At 34.5% G+C, this 17,202-nt stretch overlaps 1 protein-coding gene across 3 annotated transcripts in view; it reads left to right on the top strand.

Annotated features, from left to right (window-relative positions):
* The window catches only part of LOC143253072 (uncharacterized), a 72,257-nt gene that overhangs the window by 29,866 nt on the left and 25,189 nt on the right, over positions 1–17,202 (top strand). For all 3 annotated transcript variants that reach the window (XM_076506269.1, XM_076506268.1, XM_076506270.1), the window contains exons 3-6: positions 2,750–2,901; positions 5,400–5,465; positions 7,578–7,697; positions 10,349–10,481. In XM_076506269.1, coding sequence (XP_076362384.1) covers positions 2,750–2,901; positions 5,400–5,465; positions 7,578–7,697; positions 10,349–10,481 — 471 coding nt within the window. The remainder of the gene's footprint in view (positions 1–2,749; positions 2,902–5,399; positions 5,466–7,577; positions 7,698–10,348; positions 10,482–17,202) is intronic.

Genomic DNA, 17,202 nt, shown 5'->3' with positions numbered 1-17,202 from the left:
TTCAGAGTCGTGGTTAACAATTTTTCGGCTCAATTTTTTCTAACAGTTCACAATTGGATTATAATCTGAAGACTTTTCTGACCATGGCAATCTTCTAATATCTTAATGCTACGATAATTTTGCACAATATGCGTACTGTGGGTAGTGGCACTGTCATCCTGAAAGACAAAATTATTGCCAAAATATTGCTCTAGCATATATCAGAAATATTATTTCTATGTGATGTTTGTTGGAGGAGTAATTGACGTTTCCCTGTAGGATATGAAGAGCTGTTTTTCCACCATGATAAATGGCTGCCGAAACATGTACTGCACCACCTCCTGTGGGAAAGATAGTCTTCCTTCATATATTCTCCAGGCAAACGACAAACATGAACGCTTCCATCAGCTTTAACAAGCTGGAAACAGAACTAATCTGAAAATATGTTCTAACTGTACGTTGGCATGCTGTCTTGCCCAAGTATCATGGTGACAGCAGTCAATTTTGATTAATATCAGTATGCAGATAAACTTTCTTGCAAAATAACCCTGTTTGGTCAGTATCTTATTCACTGTTCTTCTGTATACTTTGAAACGAATGTGTTCATGCTATTCTTGTTATAATATGCTACAAGACTTTTTTTCGACCTTAACATGTTAACCTGATTGGGCAGTAGTTTTTCGGCGTCTGCTAGTAAACGTTCTTTCCTGTAGTCTGATGACGTTTTAGGCTTCTGGATACAGTATATTGAAAGGGAAGTACGCTACTGTTCTGGTAATGGCACTTTGCTTTATACGATTTCTGGACAGTCAAACAATCTGATGCCCTATAACTTCTGGCACATGACAAGGCATGGCTCGACAACAACTACAGAGAAACTGTCTAAATAAAAAGTTGATCTATTTTGAAAAATATTATACCAAACGCAGGTGTGTATGTTTGTTTTGACGAACAAATATTCAAAATCAGATCAGAATAGCAACTCGTACATGTATACCTAAACATACGTTACCTTCTCTGTTACTACTTGGGCATTTATTCAGTAACAACAATATGCGTGTAGACAATAAAATAGAATAGTATGCAAATATTTTAGCCAATACTGTAACACAAACCCTATTCTGAATATGTGGGTGGGATCGGCAAAACTCTCGTCGATACTTAAAAGCACCTGCTGTTTTAAAACTTACACAAAGAAACTGTTAGATCGCACCCTCATTTTTAGTAATATATTTAATGATTTTGTCATCTCTAATATTTTGTTATTTCAAATATATTAGTATGTGTGACGTGCAACTCTAAAGTGAGCTTGAAAGGCTTTGTAAAGTGTAACTTGACTAGAAATTAATGTATTAATTTGTAGAACATACGTCACGTAGAGCAAAATATAAGCAAATAGAAATTGACTCCATGGATTCCGTAACATATAACATGGTTCTATGAAATTCTAATATCATCAGTTAACTCTAATTTTCACTGAGTTTTTGTAGTTAAATCTTGTTTTTAACATATCTTGTGTTGTTTGAGAAAATTTTCTGAGCCCCATATCTGTAATGATTTGTTAGTGAATTTTAAATATACTCTTCAAAAAAAACAAAACGCAAAAGGGATATTTTTGTTATTTTAAAGAGAAATATATCTAATAACGTTACGTTACAAGCTCAGAGTATGTGATGTTACACGTGTTAAGGCACTGATTGTCAGACAAAAATGACAATAAAAGTTGTGCACTTCGAAAACAGAGGAAAACATCGGATTTTTCGCCAAAACGCATTCGTGTCCAATAAATTTGTTTGAGAGATCTGCATGTTCTGCAAGTGCAACATGTGCAAAATCCCTATAAAAGTGACGGGTTCTCGGTTTCCATAGCTCAGTGTTAAGCCACCGACACGCAATACAGTTACCAGATCATGGATCAACTTGTGACCGTCCACGATCTGGCAGACCTCGTGTGACCACGCCCGCACAAGATCGCTACATCCGGTTACGTCACCTTCGGGATAGAACCACCACTGCGACGTCTATTGCCTCAACCATACCAGGGCTGCATAGGATTTCCGATCAGACCGTACGCAACCGTCGACGAGATTCTTAGGCCCCATGTGCAACTCATCATGGTGAACGTCAACGACATTTTTCAACATGACAACGCCCGTCCTCATACAGCCCGACTCATCACTGTCTTCTTGAGACACCACAACATCAACGTTCTTCCCTGGCCCTCCAGATCACCAGATTTAAACCCCATCGAACATCTTTGGGACGAGTTGGACTGACGTCTGCGACGGCGACAACCTCAACCGCAGACTCTACCTCAGCTTGCAGCTGCTTTGCAGGCTGAGTGGACAACCATTCCACAGGATGTGATTCGTCATCTCATCGCTTCCATGGGCAGGAGATACCAAGCAGTTATTGATGCTCACGGGGGGCATACTCGTTATTGACGTTGAGTGACGTTAAACTTCAACTAGTGAGCGTGGACTTCGCCTTTACAAACTTTGGATGTTCAGCAGTGAAAGTGCAAAGTTTCACACATGTCATACATAACTACCCGGAATAAACTTGTTAACAATATGTCTCAAAATTTGCCTTTTGCGTTTTTTTTTTGAAGAGTATATTTAATAGCAAAAATATGTATTATATTCGTAAAGAAAAGTCTTATGATTATATTAAAGATCCCATAAATAACCAAAAAATCGACAAATCTGAATACATGTCAAGACAAAATGATCTCTGAACAACTAATTAAAGAAATATGCGAATATTTCAGTATTCGAAAACGCGGAAAAACTTGTTCTTGTCATGCAGTACGCCAGTGGGGGAGAGTTGTACGATCTTCTAACGGAGAAGAAAGTGTTCTCAGACTCGGCTGCTCGAAGACTCTTCCGACAGATCTCTACAGCTGTATATTATTGTCACAAGGTATGTATGCTCTTAGAATGTTGCTGGCTTGCACATTTGTCACCAAGAGTTTATTCAGTGAGGCTGATGCATTTGTGTAAAAAGGTAAGTAGAAAGTTGAGTACATTATATAAGTGGCGAATTTAAGGTTGGGTCCAGGCGCTAATATTCTTTGTAGGCATTTCATTCCATGTAATTTTATCTAGAATAAAATTATCAATAAGCCCCTATTAAAACCATGGGCCTTGGAACTAAGCCCTCTCTAGCTCCTACCTAAATATGCCACTTCATTGTATTAAACATTATTACTAACACATAATAAACACATAACCAGTTTCTAAGGCTTTATATTTCAAATATACTATCATATGTACACCGTAATTTTCAGTCAGTCAAGTTCAAGTGGCGATGGTATAAATTGTATAAGAACTACATACGATAGGACATTGTTTGGTGTTTCATGTGATGTCACTGAAAACTGGTCACTCTAGGGGAAGATATCTAACAACCATTCCAAAGCAGATAATATAAAAGATGTGTTGAGATCGAAGATTTAGAATTTACTAGGTAATGGCATATCTTAGGCGTAACTGCATTGGAAAATAAAGGAATGTAGATCAACTCTGGACACCAGGACCATAAAAGAAAAGACCTTCAACAAGTTGTACTCCAGGCGTAATAAGCAAAATGTAGCATCGTGTAACAAGAACTTACGAGTACAAAGGCTAGTGGCAAAAGCCAACCACGTATCTCGGGTAACAATTTGCAATGTAAATCAAGAAAGATCGCATGGAAAAAAGGCACAAGCCATGTTTTCATTAGTTACTTCCACGATATATCCAATCAGTCATCGTAAACCTCGAACAGTTGTAAAATAGCATGGGTATTTCATTCTCTTTCATACGAAGAGACCTACTGGTCGAGTCCGCTGGATGCAGCGCCTGTTCATTTCTGCGTGGTCAGACTATTGAAACATGCACTATGAAACCCTCGTCCTTGCTCATTAGGTAGATTATAGAAAGTCTGCACAGAGGATAGGTGTGTTTTGGATATGACATTTATACAAATAAGCCGTATAAAAACTATACTTCAAAACTGTTATCATGGTGCAAGGTCGTTAGACAAATCATAACCGAATGTGACGACATGGAACTAAAACGATGTAGTGAGGCTCCAAATCCGTTCATATATGACGTTTTCAACCTCTGTATTTTGTCAGCTTGTTTCAACTTTGTGATGTTGTCAATGTATTTCGTGTATTGGCGGCACAATGTAAGAATTTTGTTAGTTTGGTTTATTTGGGATAGTATCTCAAATTTACACAATGTATACCTGCGCTAATCATTCCTAATTTTGAACTTGTAGACTAGAATGAACAGCCCCCACTACCAATTATCAGACTAATCCAATTAAATAGTGGGATTTAAAGTCACTCTTATAATGTACCTGACCCCAAACAGTGGAACAATATTTTGCCTAGAAGACGACGCAAACCATAAATCCTCGGATTCATGGTTTAGCACGCTAACCACTCGTTTATGCCTGTTCCTATTCTAATGTGTACAAATATTACAAGGTAAATATGCTCTCAGATCGAATAAGCTGTGCACCATTGTCACAATGCAAACATTCTGTCAAATTGTTACAACTTTGTAATATTACTATAACGTTAGTGCTTTTCCAGATTGTCAGAGATCCCCCGCTGGGATAGCGGTAAGTCTTTTGATTTATAACGCTAAAATCAAGGCTTGGTTGGATTCTTCTCGGTGAACACAGCAGACAGCCCGATGTGGCTTTGCTATGAAAAAAAACCAAAACAAAACAAATTGTCAGAGCCCGTGTTACTGTTAAAAATTAAGTACTCTGACAGATTATTATAGCTCTGTAGTTTTGTAATGATTTAATTGCTCCGCCATATTGCTACATTATTGTTTTTGATAGACTATTAAAACTATGTATTATTGTTTCTAGTTAAGTATATAATATACTATAAAACAGTGTCTTGTTGTTACAAGTAAGCTGTCAGATTATTATATATATATTTTTAGTGTCAACAAGCTAGCAACTCTGAAAAATTATTAGAGCTTTGTATTATATTACTTTTACTAGTTAAACACACTGTTATTAGTATCTCTATATATTTTTTGTCACAAGTTAAGTATTCTACCAGATTATTACTACTGCGTGCTATTATTACAAGATTAAGTCTTCAGAGTCTATCACTGGTTTAATACAGGTTCACACACAAATCATATTATTCACAAAAAAAGGAAAACCTTTGAAATTATAAGCATTTTTTTTTATTCAAAGCAGTATATCAGGTCTTATACTGTACTGTTTTCCTTTAGTGAAACTGGAACGTAAAGCACGAAACTTATGTGACTTGAACTGTTACCATGTGCTAACTTGAGAATATTTACTGTTGTATAATAAACCTCAATTACGTAAAAGTCAACATGAATGTATATTATTATACTTTATATTCAAAATTTATTTATGACTTTGTTGTTGTTTTTCAGAACCAAATTTGCCACAGAGACCTAAAACTAGAAAACATCCTTCTCGATGAGAAAGGCAATGCGAAGGTATGAAGCTACTGAAGAATTAACTTTCAATTATCTTAAACTACCTGTTTAAAAAATAACAAAGTTTAACACTTTTTTTAGGGAAATATTTCCAACGCATTAACACAACAGTATTGGCAGCAAAACACTTTTTCTGTTAGACTTTTAACTGTCATGTTTCTATTCAGTTTTCTACGTAAAAAATTCTTAATGGTTATAGTCTAGATGTGGTATAGAAATGTAATGTTAGCCTTAAAACAGATAGATGTAAACGAACAAAAATGAATGGTATTATCACAGGTACAATAAAGCTTAATTGGTACTGTAGGAGAGTATTTATTAGAATTACTATAAAATTTTTCGTATTCCACTGCGAGGTTTATGACTCACAGAGACCCCAATGTGCGATCAAGCCTCTCCATTATCCACAGGTACTTCTACAGCTGGCTCACGGAGAGTTGGTACTCAAAATAACACACATTAGAACACCCACTCGTGACACCTGAGAGTGTGTACCAACTTTGGTTCCGATTGTTTCAAACAAGGTGTCCCCGAGATCCCTAGATGAACCAGGAACACAAAATTTGGTGTCCATTTCGAACTCATTGACCCTGAATATCTTCTCCGACACCCTCATCATGCGTAGATTACCTTCCGGAGACATTTTAGTCCCCCTTGATTAGGCAACAACGCCATATATATATATATATCAAGATAACTCTCACTGGCCATCATGAGTCTGCCTCTCAAATTTTGTCCAGTAAGTTAGTCTTATGTAAGGATAAACTGAATATACACACATACACATATTTTGGCTCAAAATTGAAGGTGAGTATATGTTTAGTGGATGAACGATTTTGTTACATTATTCATGTGTTGAAGTTTATTTCATTTTCCTGTATTAATATTTATGTGTTGAATTTTGATAAAGCTTAACATAGCCGTTTAATTCGAATTTCTTACAGGTTAATTAAAATTCTATGTGTTTTAGATTACATGTTTGCTTGTTTGTAACCAGGTTTTACATTGTATAAATGTCTGTTGTTATACACTGCTGTTCCAAAGTGGCTTTGCCTGTTCCCATCCATTTTTGCCATTCGTATTCTGGCAAGAAGTTATATTTATACTGTTAAAGCTTACTCAGTGCAAAAATTGCAGTTAATGTTTTTAATTTTACTAAGACAATACACTACATTCTTGCAATAGATATTTAGAAGTGAACTATATCTACTAATTATCATATAAAATCTGATAATTTATTTTCATTATCTTTTTTCCCAAAACAAATTTATAATATTAGAGCTTATTTATTTGTTTTGTTGAATTTTGTGCAAAGCTACTCGAGAGTTAAATGCGTCAGCCCTCCTTATTTAAAAGCGATAGACTAAAAGGAAGACAGCTAGACAACAGTGGTAAATGTCTGGACTTGCAAAGCTGAAACGTTTCGATACCTCTGTTTTTACGCATCACATATACGTAGCTCATTGTGTAGCATTGTGCTTAAAAAACAAACATAGAATCATACGTTAACTAAAGCAAATAATCATTGTAAAATTAAGTTCTTTGTGTTTTGTATGTTGTTAAAAACAAAAAAACATCACAGTCCGTGTTTTGAATAACATAAATCTGATGATTTGAATGGATATAATACAAGCTAAACTTAAAAAGAATACAATAATAATGGACTAACAAAACAAAAACGCATGTTAGCTAGTACATAGTTTTATGTTGCTTTTTATACAATCTACAAACTGCTAATAACATTGGTAAGTTAATTTTAAATCTAGGCATTTAATGGTATAAATTAAAATTAAACATTGCATAAAAACAATATTTTATAAATTACCTCCGACGAATAGTGGTTCGTTCTAACCTCGTGCTACACTTGAATTGTTCAAACCGGAATTAGTCAAGAAAATGTAATTTAGCACATCGATGTACTTAAATAAACACAAGGTTGAACTGAAATCATTTGTGTTATTGGAAAGCAAAAACCAGGTATGATTATATATACACCGCTATAACAATCACTTACGTTGTAGTTCATACAAAACTGTTTTTGGAACATGATTTATTGTGAAAGAACATAATGTTAACACGCTTTCTTTTTATAGTATACTTTTTATCTTTTAGATTGGAGATTTTGGATTGTCAAATATATTCAGTAAGCAATATTTACTGAACACTTTCTGTGGCAGTCCACTCTATGCATCACCTGAAATTGTCAAAGGAACACCGTACTGTGGGCCAGAAGTAAGTTACTATATTTACCCTCTAAACATTTCGAACTAATTTTAAACATCCTTCGATTATGTTGTATTTGCTCTATGTTATAAAGCAACCGGTAACTCAAAGGTAAACGAGAAGGCACATAACACTAAATTTTATATTTGTTCCCTGTGGTTCCCTGTGGTGTACAGATTGTGCTTCAAAATAAACACATGATTTAAAAAAAAAAAAACCTCTCACGGACTCCAGGCGAAATGCACCCAAACACACATTGTGCATTATACTAAAGAAATGGCTGTTTAACGTTCTATTTCCAATGATATATTATAGTGCTTTTATACCTAACTTACCCACTTTTTAAGAGTTTTAGATATAAAATCATTCCCAGATTGAACCAGAGAGTTTGTTAAAGTGGCATACAAAGATAGTTTAAGATGTAATTACAGTAACATGATGATTATGTTATATAGATAGTTTATGATACTGACGAAGAAGAAACATAATTCCTTCATGATGTTTTCAGGTGTACGAAGGGTGCAGGACGTTAAATTAAAAAGATTTTTGACATGCAAATCAGCAAGTCATGTGACACCCACAACCTCAATAAAATTGTGATAAAATGGAACGAATTGTAAATGTGTCTTAACAATTTAACATTTCTGTATAAGTAAACAAAATCTCGACTTATATTTCTAAGTGTAATTTTACTAGCTCAATATTTCGTTATTACAGCTTCATCAGGAGCTACCGATATTCTAAAAACTGTAACAACGAAATACTGAGCTAATAAAGTTACGTTTTGAATATATAGTTCGTGATTTTATTTACGTTTATAGAATTTCTCACAATAAATTCCATTTTACGTTAAACAAAGTTAAGAATATATTTCAACATTGTTTGGAGTTGCGTAATTACCGCGATTGCTTTTGTGTTCAATTCTGGGACTTTTTACATACCTTGTATCTTGTACTGGCAAACAAAGGAATTTCACTTGAGGCATCAGGAATATTCTGAAACAGGCCTGCAGGCATGGTACGGCGTCTTGTAACCGGTGAGATTTCGCAAATAATGCGGTCAGCATCAAAAGCCGTCCACGTGCCCCAAGAAAGAGCTCTTGGAAAAGCCATTCAGGTCACTTGTAAATAAGCTACTTTCGCGATATATCTGTCCAACAAAACATTGCCCACTTAAAAGAGCTAAAAAATGAAATGGGTACTGATACCATTCCATACGAAAACGTGTTGGTCAAGTCTACAGATTTTAGATTTCCTTCCGTATGATCGGACTGTCAAAATGAGCATTGTAAAGCCATTGTCCTCATACACTAGATAGATTACGAAAACGATGCAGAGAGTATTGGCATGTTTTGAACATGTAAGCCTTACATAAGGCAATCACCAAGTGTATAACCCCAAGTGGTGAAATAGACTATAAGGCTGTGGTGAAGCTCCAAATTTGTTTTAATACAACATGTTCAACCTCTGTAAAGTGTATTGACAGTGGTTTTCAGGATAAAATATAGTTTCTACAGTAATGTTAACTACCGAATAGATCAAGCAACTTACTTATATACAAACTAAAAATCATATGGTAATAAGAATAGTTAATTGAGTGTATTTTCTTGCTTATAAAGCCTACAAGCCACTGTTTCACAAGTTGTGTACCCTCCTGTTGACAATATTTTTGCCTGTAATCTTAATAACAGCTCACAAAATTTGGCCAGCTTAGGAGATTTAGGGTAATACTAAATCTTTATACTTAGATAACAGTACAGAACAATCTCTGTAGTGTTTCTCTCAGACGTTATTAGAATGGATAAAACAATCAGCATAATGAAACTAGATATGTGAACATTCTAACCTTTATTGTAAATGAAAGTATCACTAAAGAAAGAATAGAAAATCTCTTAGTTACGGAACACTCAAACACTTGCTGTTAGCTTCAGTTACTACCATAGATTTAATGTTCGTTAAAAACGTGTAACATCAGTATAGTCATATATAGGGAAAATTTTCCACAACCCTCAGTAAAAACGTGTTTGACATGTGAACGCCCATTTGAGTTTATTTAGAAGGGCCCCCAGTGGTACAGAAGTATGGAAACCAGGTTTCGATACCGTAATGAGTTTGTTTGTTTTGGAATTTCGCACAAAGCTACTCGAGGGCTATCTATGCTAGCCGTCCCTAATTTAGCAGTGTAAGACTAGAGGGAAGGCAGCTAGTCATCACCACCCACCGCCAATTCTTGGGCTACTCTTTTACCAACGAATAGTGGGATTGACCGTCACATTATACACCCCCACGGCTGAGAGGGCGAGCATGTTTAGCGCGACGCGGGCGCGAACCCGCGACCCTCGGATTACGAGTCGCACTCCTTACTCGCTTGGCCATGCCAGGCCTACCGCAATGAGCAGAGTACAAATAGCCTATTATGTAGCTTTGTGCTTAAACTACAAACAAACAAAATTATATTTGTAACGAATAGTAGCGTGCGTTTATAATTGTGATCATATTATTTTATGTTATTTGTTAAGAATGACGACCAAAATTAGTTACAATGTTTTATGTGATTTATAAAGTTAATATTATTGTTTATTTATAATAATGCTCTGATTATCTTACATGGTTTCATTAGAGTGGTGCTCAGAATGAATTAAAAAATATTTTGTCTTTCAGGTAGACTGTTGGAGTCTGGGTGTTCTACTGTACACATTAGTATACGGAACCATGCCTTTTGATGGTGGTAATTTCAAACGCCTTGTTCGACAGATTTGTGAGGGTGATTATCATGAACCCATAAAGAAATCTGGTATGTACTTTTCAGCTAAAGCAATCTATTCTGTAACACAGTGAACCACGAGTACTATGTTATTTATGTAATAATTGTTAATATCCATTAGTTGTTTTTATATGGAATTATTTGTTTAAGAGAAACATATTCACCAATAAAACAACCAAATATTATTACATTAACATCAATACTTTGTAGTCCAGTACCAATACAGCTTCATTCAAACTTGTTCAGAAGCTTATGTTACAAAGGAAAAGTGGCAGTGTGATTTTTTTGCTCTTGGTTTTCCTGTGAATTATGGCATGAACTACTTCATTTGATTATAGAAAAATTTCTATTAAACAAGACGGTTTTATAAAACTGTTCATATTAGGAGAAATAAAAGCCTTTGCAGAAAAAGAAATATTAGTATAACGAGATTGTTAACAACATTTTAAAGAAGATATCCGTCAGTTTTTCCCAAGAAATTGAAGAAATTCATATAAGAGAATATTTAGAACAGCAGTGAACTCTGAATCCGTGTCCCAAATTTACCTGAAGCGCCATAACTCTGTAACTATAAAATATGCTTTTAGAAAGCTGAACATATCTCTGATATTGTTAACAATGTAGCAAGCCTTCAACCTCATGGCTGTTTTGAAGAAAGACAGACTTCGAAACTGAAGCACAGAAATTTAATTCCCCCACCTACTCCCATGATATAGCTTTAATGGATTTTTGGGCTTTTCGTCTGCGTAAACTTGATCTTGGAAATCGTTATCCACTAAAGACAATTTATCAAAATGCGAGGTCGAATATTGACTTCACCATATTTTGTAGGAGACTGTTACAATTGAAACAATCTTTGTTTCAACACGCAATCGAAATGTGAAGGCAAAATGCAGTTAGTAGTACCTTATGTGGTTCTCAGTGTGATCACAAAACATCATTTTGTTTAGATTAAATCACATTGTTACATGTTGAAAAAAAAACATACATTTTATATTAGAAAAAAGAATCGCGGTCTTCTGACGGTAGTTCTCACTGTCAATCAAGGATATTGTATCCCTGGAGTATTATATGACTTACGAATGGAAAATATCACCGTTTACAACATTCTATCCCATGAGAAAGGACACGCGACATACTAATTGGCTGACTTCGTTCGTTAACTAAGTGAACGAAAGGATCTCGTATAATACGAAAATAATGTTGTGAACAATTTGAGTATAAGTAAGGATTACGAAACAAACGGTATGCTTGCAGCACACAGTTCTCTTCTCTTCTTTATTTTCAGACTGACCATAACTTTAGACTTTAAAAACAAAATATATCTTGTGTATCAATCAAGAAAGTTTGTGTAATTTATTCTCACCTACAAAAAAAAACTGCCCAACAATACAAAGAAATATAGCCGAAAATACAACTTTAAATAATACAAGATACAACACATTAAAACACAAAAGTAAACAAACTTATTAGTATACAATAATGGCATAGAGTAATCTAAGTTAAATTAATTTTTTATCATCTCACAAAAATATAATAAAATAAAAATGAAAATAAAACATGCGCAAAAGTAAAAACCAGAGCATAAAAATTTTTTGAAGAAAAAATGCAGAACCACTGCATAAAAAGCAAATAGATACTAGAAAATATTTTAACAAATCCTTTACAAAATACATATAAGAAACAATAAAAATAAAAGTAAACTGAAATATACTCAAAAGTACAAAATAAAAACTTTTTATTTAAGCAACAAATACTAAAACAGAAAATAACATAAAACAGTTGAAAGATTCTACCATAAAAGTATGAAATTACATAAAGCATAAATTAAATCATACAGAAGTATTAAAAAACAACCAAATAAGAGCAAAAACTTTTATAAATAATACAAGAAAATCTCACCTATTTAAAACTAAAATATGTAATAAAAAACATGTACAAAATACCTGTAAAAGCATAACTGAGTATGTGCAAATACGCAATAAAGCTAATTAAAAAACGAAATCCAATGAATAATGATAAAAAAATGCAAAATGTATGCACAAGAAATGTTTACTTACTTAACATATTCACACTAAAAATAAAAAGATTAAGAAAATAATAAATAAACACGCTTATAAAAAATCAGAACATTCTAACTTCACTAGAGCCCTTGCAACAGATTCACCAAAGCAACTGTTGATTTTGGGTGAAATATGGTTGTGTAACATATAAACTCTTAAGTTATCACAAAAGCCTTCTTAGGGTGCACTATATTTAACCACAAACAGTGTATCTTTTCCTCCATCTAAAGGAGGATTTTTACACTTTAAGAGAGGGTCTTCCTGCTATAAAGCATCCGATCTTTATTCACATGGCTATTTCTTCTTTAGAATGCCAATTTAATGCTGAAGCATATGTGATTCTTTGATTGTATTTGAAGGCACTTTTGGCAAATCTACCATCCTGGACTTTTTGGTGGAGTACGACAATTGATGTATATGTTCCACAATTGATCTACAACATTGTGATAGTTATCTCTGTCAATGATTGAGATATCATTACCTGATGAGTGGTCTCTGCTGTAGTTTAACCTTCCCAATATTTGAAAGACATCTGTGATGATCTGTGTTCTAGGAAGATGTCTTTAAAATATTATGTCTCCAGAACAGATAGATGCATATTGGCATCAATGATGTTTCTGTACCTGACAACCACCAACAGGACAATTATGGATATGAGTCTTATGGGTTTGGCTGGCATCGGGTTACTGAGGGTCAATGTAGGTTCTATACTAGTTTTCCTCAAGTAAGCTGTTGGGCTTGACTGTGGTAGTGTCAATGATTACACTGCACAACAACATTTTAATTTTTTGAACACTGTTGGGTGTTCCTTGTAGATTTTTGGCTGCTGATCACGAAAATCACATCCAAATTTGCCCATCACGTACCGTTTCATCGAAATCTTTAGTTTCACCAGGACATTGCTACAATGGAAAAACGATATCAGGGCAACTGGAATCCGTTAATGCTTGCTGACTACTGTTAGACACTGCAACGTGATGCACCGGACATTGAATACAAACGAAAATCAGGAGCAAGACACTTTTAATTATGTTGAACTTAATAGCGTATTAGAAACATAAACGCAATTAAATACGTTATTGCCGGTAAACAGTTAACTGTCTATTTCTCAGAGTTTCTAAGCGATGAAGCAAAATCAAAACTATATTTGCGCATACCCACCAGCTACCTGTCACAATTAGCAAAAACTTTTCAAACAAATTGTTGTGCAGTGTTAGTAGCACAATCCTCATGAGTCTTTTGTTTCTTGGAGTTGTGATCACAATCTAATCGCTGGTAGTTTGAGGTGTTAGTTCCCTAGAAAACAACAGTGCTAATCTGTCCATGTCCTAAGTCAAAGCCCACATGTCTTATGAGCCAACAAGTAACTTGGCTTCATCCATTGGTTTTTTTACTCAACCTACTCAAATGTCAGGTCACCCCTTAAAATTTTGGGACTACAGTGTAATTCAACGGCTGTGCAAAGTCTCTAAACAGGTAGCTTTCTGCATACATCTGAATATGGATTTGGCTCAGAAACTGAAAGTCACACCTAATGGCTTTTTAAGTAACGACAAACAGGAGGGATAAGAACTGCAACTTAAATAGAAAAGTAATTATATAATACATATATTCAACCAAATTCTATTTGATCAAATGTTTCATTAAAAATGTGGAATAAAACTGTAATGATCTAGTTACAACAATGTTCAGCCCTAAATTTTCTGCAGAAGTAGAGTTTAAAACTATTGTCATAGTTAACAAACATTTTAGCACGTTCGTATTACCAATCTGTATATTGTCTTCAGGGAATGTATCTTCTGCTTGTGGATGTCCCAGTCTCCCAGCATCATCAGGTCTCATGCTTGTCCTAGATCCAGCTGGGCATTACAGTGTTGCCAGTGCCATGACAATAGTACCTTTAAACTCAGTCACATTCTTTTCACTACTCTCTGGTTGTTATACAAAAAGAACCCTGAGTCCAATGGGAGGAGAGCTGCAAACTCTCCTGCACAAGAAATAAAACTTGGTCGGCCATTGCATTGGCACTACTTTTAGTCTTCTGATCATATAAAGTTATTAACACCACCACCTTTTAGACTGCCTTAGATACGTGTTTACGACACTCTTGCCTCTAACAACATGATCACAGTCTGCATTTTAATGCATTGTAGCTGCAATTTCTACTGAAATTATATTAAGAAAATATTCTATAAAGCTATGTATTTATGAAAATATTTCATCCTATGTGATTGGACATATTTGATCATAACCAAATAAAGTACTGACTGTATCAATATTACCTTTGGTATGATACATAAGGTATTATTTATTAAATTCACTGTCTGCAGCTAATTCTACCAATTTTCGTGGAGGAGAAAATATAATGTAGCCATTATTTTTTCTCCTCCACAAAAGTTCACTGTCCTTCAAATATTTCAATGTAACAACTGAAATATTCTTCCATAAGCATTAATGAAAATATTCAGTACACTGTGATTTCAAGCCAGTTATCAAAATTAATTACAGATCTTCAAGTCTTAACATGTAAATCAAATTATTTACTTTTTATTGGTATTTTGCATAATATTTAAGTTCACAAAGATACAAAACCAAATACATATTCATTCATACCTATATAATGGCATAAATATGTAAAATTTCATATACAATTGTGTACCATTAGACACATATTTTTTTATATATATATGTAATGGCATATACGTAGAAAGTGTAGACAGACTACCAATAGCTCGTATGTTATTAACATTGTAGCCTAGAGTGCCATAAAAAGTTTGATGGCTCAATGATGTGAATATAACTGTTTTTTTTAGCGTCACAAAATGATCACTTTTTGTGAGCAGAATTCAGCCATACTTATACTTTTCACCTAAAATAATTGCTACCAGAATTAATATTTACTTTATCACTATGGCATATATCAATACGAACTCAGACCAAGTCAGGTTAAACAGAATAATTCACAGTAAACATACTTTCACTCTTTGATATATCCACCCAAACCAATAGCCAAACTTATAAAGTATTATGTCACCATTTGCAAGCCAATCCATTCACCTTAGTTGGCTTTGCAGAAAAAATAAATTGAAACAAGGCCAGTGAAAATACACTATTTCACTTAAAGCCATAGCAGTCTGATATATATTGTATGCTGAGAAAAAAACACATTCTTGCTGCCTGTTGAGACGTTATATTTACTTCAACTGTACTTATGAGTTCATTGAACTCTGTGTGGCTTACTCCACTGAAATTCGGTTTCTACTCAGCTGGAGAGGGTATGAGACTTTAAAAGAATATCAGATGACATTTTGTTTTATAACATTGCTCAATACCTTTCGTGGGGAGTTATACATTTTACAGAAGGCAGTAGTTTCAAACCAAACGTGACTATGTTTGGAGAACAAATAGCCAATCCTTGTTTTATTTCTTGGTACACATCTAGTTGATAATTTGAATTACACACTCTGCAATTCATATCAAACTTAGGTAAAAGGGGATAGTGGGTGTTTTTACCATGTACAACATTTTGCACTACTAAGAGAATAGCTAATTATTGAAATTAGGTCTCTGCTCTGTGAATCACTTCAAGTGTGCTGAAGCAGGCAAGTTATTCAGTAGTGTTTCGAAACATTAGCAAAGGACTGTACTGAAGTTTTGTTCAATGTATATGACTCCGCCCATTTGGTGCAGTGCTTAATAAAAACAGCATACATTGATTAGCTAGTTTTATTCTTAGGAAAGGAGAATAAATAGTTTTCTCTTGGAGATTCACTACTAAAGATGACCACACATTCTATGGAGACTATATAATTTGGTCCTTTAACATCCACTGAATTTCGATGCTAGTTACATCCACAGTGTTCCAAGAAAGCCTGTTCACTAGTTGTTTAATATATTATTTGTGTCAATGTGAAGGCAAGTTATTTCTGTTTGAACTAGTCTGAAACCTAGACCAACAAATATATTGGCATAAACAACCAACAAGTTACTGTTACTGTTCATTTGTCAACCATGATAAAAGTAATACTAGTTTCCGTTACATCTCCTCCTTTGCCTGCCACGTCAGTTGAAGTTCCATTGAAAATCCAGATGGATAACTATATAAAATTACAGAAAAGCACTAAAACATTGTCACACCTTAAGTAGATTAGTGTCTGTGACAACAATGTCTACTTTATGGACAGGAAATAATGCATTATGTGTTTGACTCTGTCAGTGCGTTATGTAGTACCAATGTACTAGGTACTGTTACTCCCTTCACTACATGCAACCATGCAGTCCCTGTTTCTGAACCTGGTCTACCTGACATGAGATGATTTTCTCATGGAAACACAGCCAACTTATTACATAGTGGAAAGTGACTGATAATACTTCTACAATATGTCCATCCTTAGAATGCAAAGGTTAGAGATGATTATCTTTGTCTGTGGCTGACTTTACTTAGAATTTGAAGACTTGTCTCTCCGTAATTGATTGGTCAAAGTGATGATTTCACTCATTATGTCTGATATATGGTGCGATAAGTCAGTATCATGGCATCTCCTATAACAACCAAGAACTCTATCTTTCCTTCATTTATCTTCGCAAGCACCATCCAGCTGACCACCAAACGTTTACTGCAAGTTGCCTGGCAGTGTCTGCTGCATTCCATAAAATTGTTGATCAGTCCTAACTCAGTTTCCATTAGT

The sequence above is a fragment of the Tachypleus tridentatus genome, chromosome 6 (assembly GCF_004210375.1).
Source record: "Tachypleus tridentatus isolate NWPU-2018 chromosome 6, ASM421037v1, whole genome shotgun sequence".
Lineage (NCBI taxonomy): Eukaryota > Metazoa > Arthropoda > Merostomata > Xiphosura > Limulidae > Tachypleus > Tachypleus tridentatus.
This window is presented reverse-complemented; position numbering and strand designations above follow the sequence as displayed.